The sequence below is a fragment of the Pseudorca crassidens genome, chromosome 20 (assembly GCF_039906515.1).
Source record: "Pseudorca crassidens isolate mPseCra1 chromosome 20, mPseCra1.hap1, whole genome shotgun sequence".
Taxonomy (NCBI): Eukaryota; Metazoa; Chordata; class Mammalia; order Artiodactyla; family Delphinidae; genus Pseudorca; species Pseudorca crassidens.
This window is the reverse complement of record NC_090315.1, coordinates 3,490,928-3,503,969: the sequence shown is the minus strand read 5'-3', so window position 1 is coordinate 3,503,969 and position 13,042 is coordinate 3,490,928. Positions and strand designations below refer to the sequence as shown.

The following is a 13,042-nucleotide window of genomic DNA, read 5'->3' as shown; positions in this document are numbered from 1 at the left end:
CATCTGCAGACAGTGACAGTTTTACTTCTTTTTTTCCAAGTTGTATTCCTTTTGTTTTTCTTCTCTGATTGCCGTGGCTAGGACTTCCAAAATTATATTGAATAGTAGTGGCGAGAGTGGACATCCTTGTCTTGTTCCTGATCTTAGAGGAAATGCTTTCAGTTTTTCACCGTTGAGAATGATGTTTGCTGTTTGTTGTATATGGATTTTATTGAGGTAGGTTCCCTCTATACCCACTTCTGGAGAGCTTTTATCATAAATGGATGTTGAATTTTGTCAGAAGCTTTTTCTGCATCTATTGAGATGATCATATGGTTTTTAATCTTCAACTTGTTAACATGGTGTATCACATTGATTGTTTTGCGTATGTTGAAGAATCCTTGCATCCCTGGGATAAATCCCACTTGATCATGGTGTATGATCCTTTTAATGTATTGTTAGATTCTGTTTGCTAGTATTTTGTTGAGGATTTTTACATCTATATTCATCAGTGATATTGGTCTGTAATTTTCTTTTTTTGTGGTATCTTTGTCTGGTTTTGGTATCAGGGTGATGGTGGCCTCATAGAATGAGTTTGGGAGTGTTCCTTCCTCTGCAAGTTTTTGGAAGAGTTTGAGAAGGTTGGGTGTTAGCTCTTCTCTAAATGTTTGATAGAATTTACCTGTGAAGCCATGTGGTCCTGGACTTTTGTTTGTTGGAAGATTTTTAATCACAGTTTCAATTTCATTACTGTGATTGGTCTGTTCATATTTTCTATTTCTTCCTGGTTCAGTCTTGGAAGGTCATACCTTTCTAAGAGTTTGTCCATTTCTTCCAGGTTGTCCATTTTATTGGCATACAGTTGCTTGTAGGTAGTCTCTTAGGATGCTTTGTATTTCTGTGGTGTCTGTTGTAACTTCTTTTTCATTTCTAGTTTTATTGATTTGAGTCCTCTCCCTCTTTTTCTTGATGAGTCTGGCTAATGGTTTATCAATTTTGTTTATCTTCTCAAAGAACCAGCTTTTAGTTTTATTAATCTTTGCTATTGTTTTCTTTTTCATTTTATTCTGCTCTGATCTTTATGATTTCTTTCCTTCTACTAACTTTGGGTTTTGTTCTTCATTCTCTAGTTCCTTTAGGTGAAGTTTAGATTGTTTATTTGAAATTTTTCTTGTTCCTGAGGTAGGCTTGTATTGCTATAAACTTCTCTCTTAGAACTGCTTTTGCTGCATCCCATAGGTTTTGGATTGTCGTGTTTTCGTTGTAATTTGTTTCTAGGTATTTTTTGAGTTCTTCTTCAATTTCTTCAGTGATCTCTTGGTTATTTAGTAACATGTTGTTTAGCCTCCATGTTTTGTTTTTTTTTTTACGTTTTTTCCCCTGTAATTGAAAATCTCATAGCGTTGTGGTCAGAAAAGATGCTTGATATGATTTAAATTTTCTTGAATTTACTGAGGCTTGATTTGTCACCCAAGATGTGATCTATCCTGGAGAATGTTCCGTGTGCACTTGAGAAGAAAGTAATCTGCTGTTTTGGGATGGAATGTCCTATGAATATCAATTAAATCTGTCTGGTCTACTGTGTCATTTAAAGCTTGTGTTTCCTTATTTTCTGTTTGGGTGGTCTGTCCGTTGGTGTAAATGAGGTGTTAAAGGCCCCACTATCATTGTGTTACTGTCTAATTCCTCTTTTATAGCTGTTAGCATTTGCCTTACGTATTGAGGTGCTCTTACGTATTGAGGTGCTCCTACGTTGGGTGCGTATATATTTATAATTGTTACATCTCTTTCTTGGATTGATTTCTTGGTCATTATGTAGTGTCCTTCCTTTTCTCTTGTAACGTTCTTTATTTTAAAGTCTATTTTATTTGATATGAGTATTGCTACTCCAGCTGTCTTTTCATTTCCATTTGCTTGTAATATCTTTTTCCATCCCCTCTTCAGTCTTATGTGTCCCTAGGTCTGAAGTGGGTCTCATAGACAGCATATATATGGGTCTTGTTTTTGTATCCATTCAGTGAGCCTCTGTCTTTTGGTTGGAGCATTTAACCCATTCACATTTAAGGTAATTATTGATGTGTATGTTCCTCTTACCATTTTCTTAATTGTTATGGGTTTGTTTTTGTAGGTCCTTTTCTTCTCTTGTGTTTCCCACTGAGTGAAGTTCCTTTAGCATTTGTTGTATAGCTGGTTTGGTGGTGCTGAATTCTCCTAGCTTTTGCTTGTCTGTAAAGCTTTTGATTTCTCCTTGGAATCTGAATGAGATCCTTGCCAGGTAAAGTAACCTTGGTTGTAGGTTCTTCTCTTTTATCACTTTAAATATATTATGCCACTCCCTTTGGCTTGTAGAGTTTCTGCTGAGAAGTCAGCTGTTAACCTTATGGGAGTTCCCTTGTATGTTATTTGTTGTTTTTCTTTTGTTGCTTTCAATAATTTTTCTTTGTCTTTAATTTTTGTCAGTTTGATTACTATGGGTCTTGGCGTTTTTCTCCTTGGGTTTATCCTGCCTGGGACTCTCTGCACTTCTTGGACTTGGGTGGCTATTTCCTTTCCTAGGTTAGGGAAGGTTTCGACTATAATCTCTTCAAATATTTTCTCGGGACCTTTTTCCCTCTCTTCTCCTTCTCGGACCCCTATAATATGAATGTTGTTGCATTTAATGTTGTCCCAGAGGTCTCTTAAGCTGTCGTCATTTCCTTTCATCTTTTTTCTTTCTTCTGTTCTGCAGCAGTGAATTCCACCATTCTGTCTCCAGGTCACTTATCGGTTCTCCTGCCTCAGTTATTCTGCTATTGACTCCTTCTAGTGTATTCTGTATTTTAGTTATTTTATTGTTCATCTCTGTTTGTTTGTTCTTTAATTCTTCTAGGTCTTTGTTAAATATTTCTTGAATCTTTTCGAACTTTGCCTCCATTCTTTTTCCGAGGTCCTGCATCATCTTCACTGTCATTATTCTGAATTCTTTTTCTGGAAGATTGCCTATCTCCACTTCATTTAGTTATTTTTCTGGGGTTTTATCTTCTTCCTTCATCTGGTACAAAGTCCTCTGCTTTTTCATTTTATCTTTCTGTGAATGTGGTTTTCCTTCCACAGGGTGCAGAATTGTATTTCTTCTTGCTTCTGCTGTCTGCTGTCTCCATTTTGGCTTTTTACATGGCTGCCCCTTCTCAGCCCAGTTGCCACCTCCTCACCAGCTGTGTTCTGACCACCAGACTTCATGGAGTGTCCACCCATCCCTCTCACTTTCTCTCATCATCCTATTTATAACCATAAAAGTGGTTCTCAACCAGAGATGATGTTGCTCCCCAGAGGAAACTCAGCAACATCTGGAGATAGTTTTGGTTATTACAATCTGCACGTGGATCCTACACCATCCTTATAATTCGCAGGATGGGCTCCTCCCCACCTTTCCAACAAAGAATTATCTTGACCTAAATTATCATGTCAGCTTGAGAAACCCTGTTTCTGAGAGTGCAGGGACACTTGTTCAGCTGGCATTGCGATACAGCCTGATGTAACCATTCCATCATTTCTTCTCTTCCTGCCTCCTGACTGTGTTTGACGGGAAGTCTGGGTTTAGTGCTCCCTCCTAACATAGCTTCTCTGCCTTCCCCACACTCCCTACCCCTGCAACTGTTGCTACTTTCCCCTTGTCAACAGAGGCAGTAGCCTTAGGCCAGGAGCCCTGAACAGAAGGCAGCTGAGCTCTCTGGAACTTAAGAACACTGTTTTGATTTCACTTCTGCATTTTTTTCATGGTGACCTGCCATCAACGGAAGTGACCCTGGGTTTCCCATTTATCAGAGTAATGCGGGATTCCCTTTCTGAAGAAATCTAAGAAAACATTTATTAAGTGGGTCACTTTTAATAAGCAATTGATAACTGTCACTGTGCAGGTACCCTGAGCCCTGACCAGGTGTCAGGACTGTTCAGGCACTATTCATGCTCCACTCATTGAAATTGTCACAGGGTCCCCACTATATTAATTAGTATCTGTGAGATTTGAATATTTCCAACAGGCTTTGGGGCACTAGGGGTGTCCCTAATTGTCTGGAACCTGGATCTGCTTGAGTTAAGGCAGGAGGAATAGTGGCCTGGTGTGCGAGGTTTAAAGAGGTGGGCAAGGGTGTAGTTTTGGATTGTTTGGTGTGCACATGAAGGGTGTGCTCTGATATTTCACATCATATTAAGGAAACTTTGGGGGATAATAGTGGAGAGTTTTAGAAGGTATGGCATAAGTTGTCTTGTAGAGTATAGAAAACCATTTTGAGAATGAAAAAGAAGAATATAAGTAGAGATATAGGAAGTCCTTGCAGGCAGGCTCATAACTAAGTTTCCCATTTATGTAGCATTAGCCAAGAAAATCGATATGTAATTTGGGGAGTGTTTAAGAGAATCTTTCAGGAGTTATAAGGTGTGCTAAAAATATGGCTTTGTATATATACATGTGTGTGCATGTTAGGGTGGTATTTGTAAAAAATAAACAAACATGGGACTTCCTGGTGGTGCAGTGGTTAAGAACCTGCCTGCCAATGCAGGAAACACAGGTTCGAGCCTGGTCCGGGAAGATCCCACATGCTGAGGACCAGCTAAGCCCGTGCACCACGACTACTGAGCCTGTGCTCTAGAGCCCGCGAGCCACAACTACTGAGCCCATGTGCCACAGCTACTGTAACGTGCGTGCCTAGCGCCCATGCTCTGTAACAAGAGAAGCCACTGCAATGAGAAGCCCGCGCACCGCCACGGAGAGTAACCCCCACTCGCTGCAACTAGAGAAAGCCCATGTGCAATGAAGACCCAATGCAACCACTAATTAATTAATTAATTAGTTAATTAATTAAAAAACAAACCAACAAAATCCTTTTTTCCTCATAACACTTCTGATATCAAACGTCTGGGTTTTCCATACCAGGCAATTCTGACCCTAACTACCTGGAGTTAGCACAGACTCCGCAGGTTATTAAGGATTCAGTCCCATAGACAGCCCCTCCACCTCCCACCCACCCACTTCAGATGTCAGTCACAAGTCCTCACAACCTGTCCTGACCAACCAGCTATAAGTTGGAGATTTCCCTTTTGGCAGATTGAGGCATATACCAGGGTCACAGACAGCAGCTCAGGAACATGATAGAATCCCTAATAGAAGAAAGCAAAAAGGTCCCAGGTCTGATTTCTGTCTTAGGAGAGGAAGTCCATGGGTATCTGCTGGGGTGAAGGTTTTCGTGTCCCCAGGTGAAGTCATCTTCATCAGCGAGGTCTTGGTCTGGGACGTGGGGCAGGGTATCCTTTGCAAGTGGGTACGTACACACTTGACTTGATGTGGGCCTCAGTATTTGCCCTGTTTGGTTGAAACAGTGGCTTCCTCAGAGGGTTCAGACCTCTGACTTATAAACCAATGAAAGTACCCAGACCAGTTATAGTAAGAGCAACAGTTACCAGAATGCCATATGGCTGTTCTTCAAGGTTTGGTTTGTTTTGTTTTGTTTTGAAGTTCAGGGCAAATGGATTCCATATCAGGTGACCAGCTGCCTGGCTTGTGGGGCAGTCTGTGGCTAATGGGTGCTGGGAGCGTGTGCTCCCTCCTTCTGGTCTCCAGCCTCATGGGATGATGGGAAGCTCTGTGTGTAACTGCAGGGGAGACAGTGTGAATGGCCTCCTGTAGAACGAGTCTTTGTGTACATAGAGGTGAGGCACATTCCCTTCCAGAGTAGGAAAGGGCAGTGGGACATTTTTAAAGGTATGTGATTCAAGGAGCCTTGAATTAAGGCTAAGGAGTGAGATAGAGGCCCAATGAGGGGTTTGTTTGTCAGACTGGAGTTTGAAAAGGAGCTGTTTAAGGAAATCGTTATGTTTTTCAGTTAAACCAGCTATTTGGGGCCTGTTGGGGCCATGAAGCTCTATTGACTACCTCTCTCCAGAGCCCAGCATTGTGTAATTTGAGAAGTGAAATGTGTATCTTGGTTATTGTCAGTAATGTCTGTAATTCCAAAGGGAGTAAGGAGCTTCCTGGCAAGGCCTATCGTTGTGGCCTTTATAAATGTAAGGACGTGTGATTTTGACTGACTTACTTTTGGGGTGTTGGTGAGACAAGAGTTTCTTTACCCTGAAGGAGACAGTTTTTAAGCAATGACCCAACAGTTTATAATGAACGTGAAGAGGAGGCCGTTTGTTGATCAGGGCATCTAGTACTAAGATGACCCCCTGAATAGACCAAGAAATGTTTCTTAGATCCCATTTTTTATTTGGACATTCTGGCTACAGGATAGAAAGCAGCATCAGTCTACTGAGCTCCATCATGTGCTGTGGATGTAAGAGATCCACAAACTCCCACAACTGTTCACTCACTTAATCCCAAGGTGCTCCCCAGGTAGCCAAGGGCTGTGGGGAGAGGTGCCCTCCTCCAGCACCACAGCATCTGGCAAGGACCCACCTTGTCCTACAAGAGGAATATGTCAGAGGGCCCAGGTTGGGTTCCATCCTGTCCTGGGGCCTCAGGAGCTGTGCTGAACTTGTGATGTGCTGTTGCCATGATCCAAAGCTTGATGGGCAGCTGGGTGTGGCGGTCAGTGGCTTGGGGTCTGCAACAGCCTTCATTATCCGGAGAGCCTTGTGTATAGTTAGTTGTTGTTTTAGTAGCATATAGTACCAGGCTGAGGGGACAGTCTGTTACATCAGAAGCCCTTGGGCATCTGTGGCCCTGGTAGGTGATTCAGAAACTCGAGGAGGTGTGAGAAGAGGTTGTCAAAGCCTCTTTGGTGAAGGAGTCTCTGAGGACACTGATGGGACTGGCTATTTAACAGTATTTTGAGCAGATTTTAGAGCTTTTGTTGGAGGGAGTTCCATTTAAGTTGGGCTGATTTGCAAGTATCAGCATCAGGGAGAGTAAATAAAATTTATAAATGAGGAATATGTGGCCACCAGACCCAAAGTAATACTAAATAGTATTTTTATCTAAAACTAGTCCCCAAAGGATTAAAAGGTGTTGGACTCACTGTCACAAGCGTGTCAAATGAATCTCCTTAGACGAGGTTGTCATTGATGTAACATCGCCTGTGCTCCTGGAGAGAGGTGGGTGGGTGTAGCTGAGGTCTTGGCTGCAGAGGGTGTGGGTGTTGGCAGAGCTGTTGAGCCACCCCACGGGGCAGCCTGGGGAGGAGTCCTATTTGCCTTCAGAGCGAAGGCAAACCGAGGTTGAGAGGCTGTCAAAATACACACCAGCAGAACACGTTAGCCAGATCTGTAATTGAAGAGTAATTACCGGGTTCTAATAATACTGGATATTGGGTGTGTGGATCTTGTTAGTCAGCTCAGGCTGCCATTACTGTGTGGTTAAACAGCAGCTTTATTTTCACACAGTTCTGGAGGCTGGAAGTCCCAGTTCAGTTGCTGATAAGGATCTCTTGCTGGCCACCTTCTTGCTGTGTCCTTACCTGACTTTTCATCTGGCTTGGAGAGGCCTTCTCTTCCTCTTAAAAGGATATGGGTCCTACCAGATCAGGGCCCCACCCCGTGACCTCATTTAACCTTAACTACCTCCTTAAAGGCCCTAAGTCCATATAGGATCACACTGGGGATTAGGGTTTAACACATGCAGTTTAGGGAGACACAATTCAGTCAGTAACAGGAACCCTAACAGATGGGACCACGGCATTAAGATTGCAGTAACTCACAGCGAGGTGCCCTGTGTTTTTTTAGGTTTAAGAACACGCACAGCTGGGCTGTCAACGTGGAGAAGCAGTGGGGATCACCACCCCTTGATTAATTAGGTCTTATATAAAAGTTTTATTCCCCAAAGGCCCCTTTTCAACTTACATTGGGCTGAATTATTATTTTAACTCGGGTCTGTAGGGTCCCGTTTTATCAAGCCAATTAATTTGTAAGTGCCAAAAAGTTATTTTAATTGTGTATTGTGTCAGAGCATCTATGCCCAATATGGGATGCTTTAGGACAGTGGGTACTAGGGCTATAGGAAATTCAGGTAAACTACAGTCAAAGTGAGATATACCTATTCTTTCTCTTTAATATTTAGGTACTTTTTACAGTGGTGGAGTAGAGTGTTTCATTTTAGTGGGATCCCCAGGTATAACTATGATTTGAGCCCCAGTATTAAATTCATGAAGTTTTGTCAGTTGGTGCATTTTAGCAAATTCTAAAGATAATTTAAAACCTGTGTTGTGGAGTCAGACAAACCAATCAGTGCTCTGTTTTGTTTTGGTGATAAAATTTTTTTAATATATAAATTTTGTTATACCATATGTAGTTATTATATAATAATTATATAAATTTCAGTATATAAATTTTGGATTTCCAATTGGGTCAGTATAGACAGAGTTCTAACTTAGTTATATGTTGTATGTTATTTAAATTTTTATTCTCTCTCTCTGTTATCTAAGGTTTTTTATTGTTGTTACTGCTTATAAATCAATAAGTAGTCTAGAACCAGTATTATGTTTGCTAGACCTGGCGTTTGCTTGATATGTAAGGTTAATAATGTGCCCCCTTCTCTTCTTTCTTCCTTTTGAGCTTTTCAGCCATTTAAAACCCTGGTTTTTAGTTTTAGTTTGTCTCCTGCTGAGGAGAGGAAAGGGCGGAGGGGCCTGGGGCCTCCAAGATGCAGCCTCTCCCCTGGATGGCCCTGGTCCACAGCATAACGAGCCCCTTCCTCCCCACTCCTTTTTTTTCTGCCTCCAAACAAAATCTTTTTTGGGGGGTGGGGTGGTCACCTTTCTGCCCCCACCACCACCATTTTTCTTTCTTTTATTTGGGTATTTACCTGGTAGGCTCTTAGCAGTCCCAAGTGGCAACCACTGTGAGTGGCAGCCTGCCTTTCTAGGGAGGGGCTGGGGCTCATGCCTCAGGACAGCAGTGGTGGTGGCAGTGTCCTGACGGGGTGACAGTTTGGTGTTGAGGAAGAGCTCTCCACGTGCTGGCCTGCAGCAGCACTCACGAGTGCCGGACACACTGGCCGGGCTTACACAATCTGGAGTAGGTTGAGAAACATCCTCAGGTGTCTCAAAGGGCAGCAAAAACAATATTCCTTATTCCTTTGTTTCTCCCCCCGCCATTATACGTTGAAGTAGCAGTCTCCAGAGATGGGATCTCTTATCCGCTACGTGGTTGGGACAAACTGCAACAACAGTAAGGCAAGCAGCCATGGCAAGGTTTGCCTGTGAAGCAGTCTAAGCCTCTTCTGTGCCATGGCATGTGTGAGGGGGGTGCCCTATGCCACTCGCATCCCTGTATTGCTCCAGGGACCAGTGCCTGGACTCTGGCCAGGTGTGCCCTCAGAGGGCAGGCAGTGCCATCAGTCTCTCATAGGGTGGTGGGCAGCTCAGTTGAGCAGCCCCCCACGGACTTCAGTGTTGTTGGCTCAGTTGATCACACTTGAATCCCAACCGTCTATGGGGGGGCCTCGGCGTTAGGCAGTAGCCAGTTACCTGGTTGCCCCGGGGTCACCAGCCCAGAAACTTGGTGTGTTGACAATGGCGAGACAGACTAAGTGCTCCGTCTCTTCCCAGATCAGGTGGCAGCTAGGGACTCACAGCCCTTGCGGACCTAGACAGGAGGAGCGCTCTTCAGAATTTTGCTGGGTATCTAAAAAAAGACTTAGCTCAATGGAGACATACTTTACTTTGACTGAAAAGAGTCATTATTTTAAATATGAGTTCTTTAAATTATTCCATCCATTTTAAACAACATAATGCATTTAAATTGCTTAGTACAGTCCCTGGGATATGGTAACACCCTATAAATGTTAACTTTTCAATTATTATTAAGGTTAAAAGTTCATAGTGACGTGGTGGATTGGTTAAGCATGTGCACTCAGCCACTGTTCAGCAGACTCTTCTCAGGGAGTGACACTTGAGCTGAGACCCAAAGAGAAGTAGCTGGAAGAAGCAAGGTGGGTAGAGAACAGCCTTCCAGGGAGAAGGGCCAGCATGTGCAAAGGCCCTGAGGTCCTAGGGAACATGACTCCTGACAGCTGAAGGGAGGTCTTGGTCGCTGTCGCTGAGCCCCGTGCTGAGCACGGAGCACACAGGAGAGCACATTGCTTAGTGATGACTGATGAACCCTGGACCTGACAGAGAAGCTGTCGGCGAGTCCTGGCACCTCTGCCGTCGACTTCCTGCCGAGTCTGTGTGTCTTTCCCCTGCATCTGTGTTTGGCTGTATGTGACAGACCGGCTCAGTCTTCACCCTGGAGGAAATTTATTATCTCACCAGTAGGAAGCTCAGAGGTGGGGCTGGCTACCGGGTTGGTGGATGCCAGCCCAGTTGTCTGCTTCTTCCTGGTCTAGGGCCTCGGGCAGGTTCCCTCGCAGGCGACCCAGGCTGCTGCAGGACTACAGCACTGGCTGGTCCCCTCACTCAGCCATCCTGGACTAGAGCTCTCTCCTCCAGAGGGCTGGTGTAGGTCACCTGCAAGTTGGTGGAAACCAGAGTTTTCAGCCCTCCCTTGATGCCAGAATCTGGGGTGGTTTTTTTAAATCTGTAGGTATCCAGGCCTCATCTGCAGAGATTTGGTTTCTTTCTCTTTTTTTTTTTTTTTAATAAATTTATTTATTTTTGGCTGCATTGGGTCGTTGTTACTCACAGACTTTTTTTTAGTTGCAGCGAGTGGGGGCTAATCTTAGTTGTGGCGTGCAGGCTTCTCACTGTGGTGGCTTCTCTTGTTGCGGAGCATGGGCTCTAGGTGCGTGGGCTTCAGTAGTTGTGGCACACGGGCTCAGTAGTTGTGGTGCACGGGCTTAGTTGCTCCGTGGCATGTGGGATCTTCTCAGACCAGGGCTTGAGGCTGTGTCCCCTGCATTGGCAGGTGGATTCTTTAACCACTGTGCCACCAGGGAAGTCCCTATTTGGTTTCAGTTGGATGTGAACCAGACATCTCAGGAGATTTTAATGCACAGGTGGTTGAAATTCACTTGGGTTAATTAGTAAACACCTTCTGGAAGGAGGCGGTCATATTCTCTGTGTCTCTTGGCTGCAGCTGAATAGAGTTGGAACTCTGCAGTGGAGGTCAAAGGGAATAGGTGTTGTCTACACAACCAGCACTGCAGTCTAAAGTCTTTGGATCCCAACATTGGTGGTGTGTTTTTTTTTTCTTTTTTTTTTTTTTTTGGCTTCATTGGGTCTTCGTTGTTGCATGCGGGCTTTTCTCTGGTTGCGGTGAGCGGGGGCTATTCTTCGTTCTGGTGTCCAGGCTTCTCATTGTGGACTTCTCTTGTTGAGAGCACAGGTTCTAGGCGTGTGGGCTTCAGTAGTTGCAGTACACGGGCTCAGTAGTTGTGGCTCGCAGGCTCAGTAGTTGTGGCACAGGGGCTTAGTTGCTCCGTGGCATGTGGGATCTTCCCGGACCAGGGCTTGAACATGTGTCTCCTGCATTGGCAGGTGGATTTTTAACCACTGCGCCACCAGGGAAGCTGCAACATTGGTGTTTTTGACCTTGGTTTCCAGGTTCTAGGTCAGGATTTCTGTGGGTGGAATCAGCTTCATTCTGAGGTCTTGTCCACATCCTGAAGTCCCACACTAGATCGAGGGGTTTTCTTTGTTTTCACAGAAATCCTAGTGTCTTCTTCCTTTCTCCATGAACAGGGTGTCCTGTTCCCAGACTTGAGCTGATCTTCCAACTGGAGCAGGGGCAGAAGCTGTGGACTGTGAAGAAAGACCTCTCCCGAAGCACCTGTCCAGGTAGGAGCCAAGATTTGGGCAGCTGGGAGACCCTGCAGGGGGAGGTCGCTGGCCCTGGTTCCTTGGGGAAGTGTCTTGTTCGGGCCTCTGTGGTGGTCTGGAGGCCACGGAGCCCTTTGACCCCAGGTCCCTTTGTCTTCCTGGAGGATAGAGGTGCATGAGCTGAGATGTGTCTTGGGCTCCAGCTGCCTGGGCTTCAAGCTTCAAGCTGCCTGGGCTTCAAGCTGTCTTGGGCTCCAGCTGCCTGGGCTTCACCAATCACCAGCTCTGTGGCCCTGGTGAACTTCGGGATCTCCTTGTGTCTTTGTATATATAAGTTTGACTAAGTTAAATCTTAGCTGCCATGTCAGACAGACTCCAGCATCTTGGTGCTCAGCATATGGAAGCACTTGTTCTTTTTTTGTATTTCTTTCTTTCTTTTGCCACGACTCGCAGCGTGCAGGATCTTAGTTCCCCGACCAGGGGTCGAACCCGTGACCCCTGCAGTGGAAGCTCGGAGTCTTAACCACTGGACCACCAGGGATGTCCCTGGAAGCACTTTTTCTGAGGCACACCCGGTCCGTGTGACTGTGCATCACACAGCTGTTCAGGAACCCGGGTCCACTCTGCCGTCAGCATGTGGCTTGAAGGTTGTCCTGACCTCCTGCAGCAGGCAGAGGAGAGTGAGAGGGCAAGGAAGACTCGCACAAACACCAGCCCCCCGCTTCCATTGATAGGCACTAGGCGCTTGGCCACGCTCGGGGGATGGGGCTGGGAGATGGGGCTGAGCCATGTGTCCAAGTGGAGGAGCAGATGGTTTGGCGAGTGTGGTCTGCTGCGCTCAGTCTGTTCCTGATAGTTGCTCCGTCCCCGGGTTGTTGGGGACGTGGTCATATAACGCGTTAAAGCATAAAACCGCTTAGCACAAGCGTCTGCGCCGCAGTCAGTGGCTCGTGGGAAGTAAGCCGTTGGTGTCATTCATGTCCCTGTATTGTAATGAGTAATGCATCTCACGTTTCCCTCTGACCTCTGAGGAAAAGGGCCTTCCTTCCTCTCCCAGCTCCTCTCCAGCTCTCTTCTGCCTCCCCTTTCCCACCCTGTCCGTCCAGACACTCAAGAAGCCTTCCCTTGTTGCATGTCTCCCTACTCCTCCTGTTTGGTAAAACCTGACGGTGACATTTGTCCTGCTGTGCCCCACATCTGGGCTGTTGAGGGCACTGGGGCCGCCATGTGTGGTGATGGGGCCCCTGCAGAGTCGTGCTCTTTCCCTCGTAGTCCCTCGGGCAGCCCCACCAGCCTGTGAGTGTCTGTGTGCAGCCCGTTGACAGCCCCTCAGGGGCAGTTCCTGTGTGCAGCCTGTCGACAGCCCCTCAGAGGGGCAGTTCCGAGCCTCTGCC

General features: G+C 45.5%; 2 protein-coding genes across 4 annotated transcripts in view; both read left to right on the top strand.

The window, feature by feature from the left end:
* The window catches only part of AURKC (aurora kinase C), a 476,131-nt gene that overhangs the window by 437,521 nt on the left and 25,568 nt on the right, over positions 1 to 13,042 (top strand). The gene's annotated exons all lie outside the window — the stretch shown is intronic.
* ZNF805 (zinc finger protein 805) overlaps positions 1 to 13,042 on the top strand; it is a 34,441-nt gene that overhangs the window by 5,832 nt on the left and 15,567 nt on the right. For both annotated transcript variants that reach the window (XM_067720522.1, XM_067720524.1), the window contains one exon: positions 11,571 to 11,666. In XM_067720522.1, coding sequence (XP_067576623.1) covers positions 11,571 to 11,666 — 96 coding nt within the window. The remainder of the gene's footprint in view (positions 1 to 11,570; positions 11,667 to 13,042) is intronic.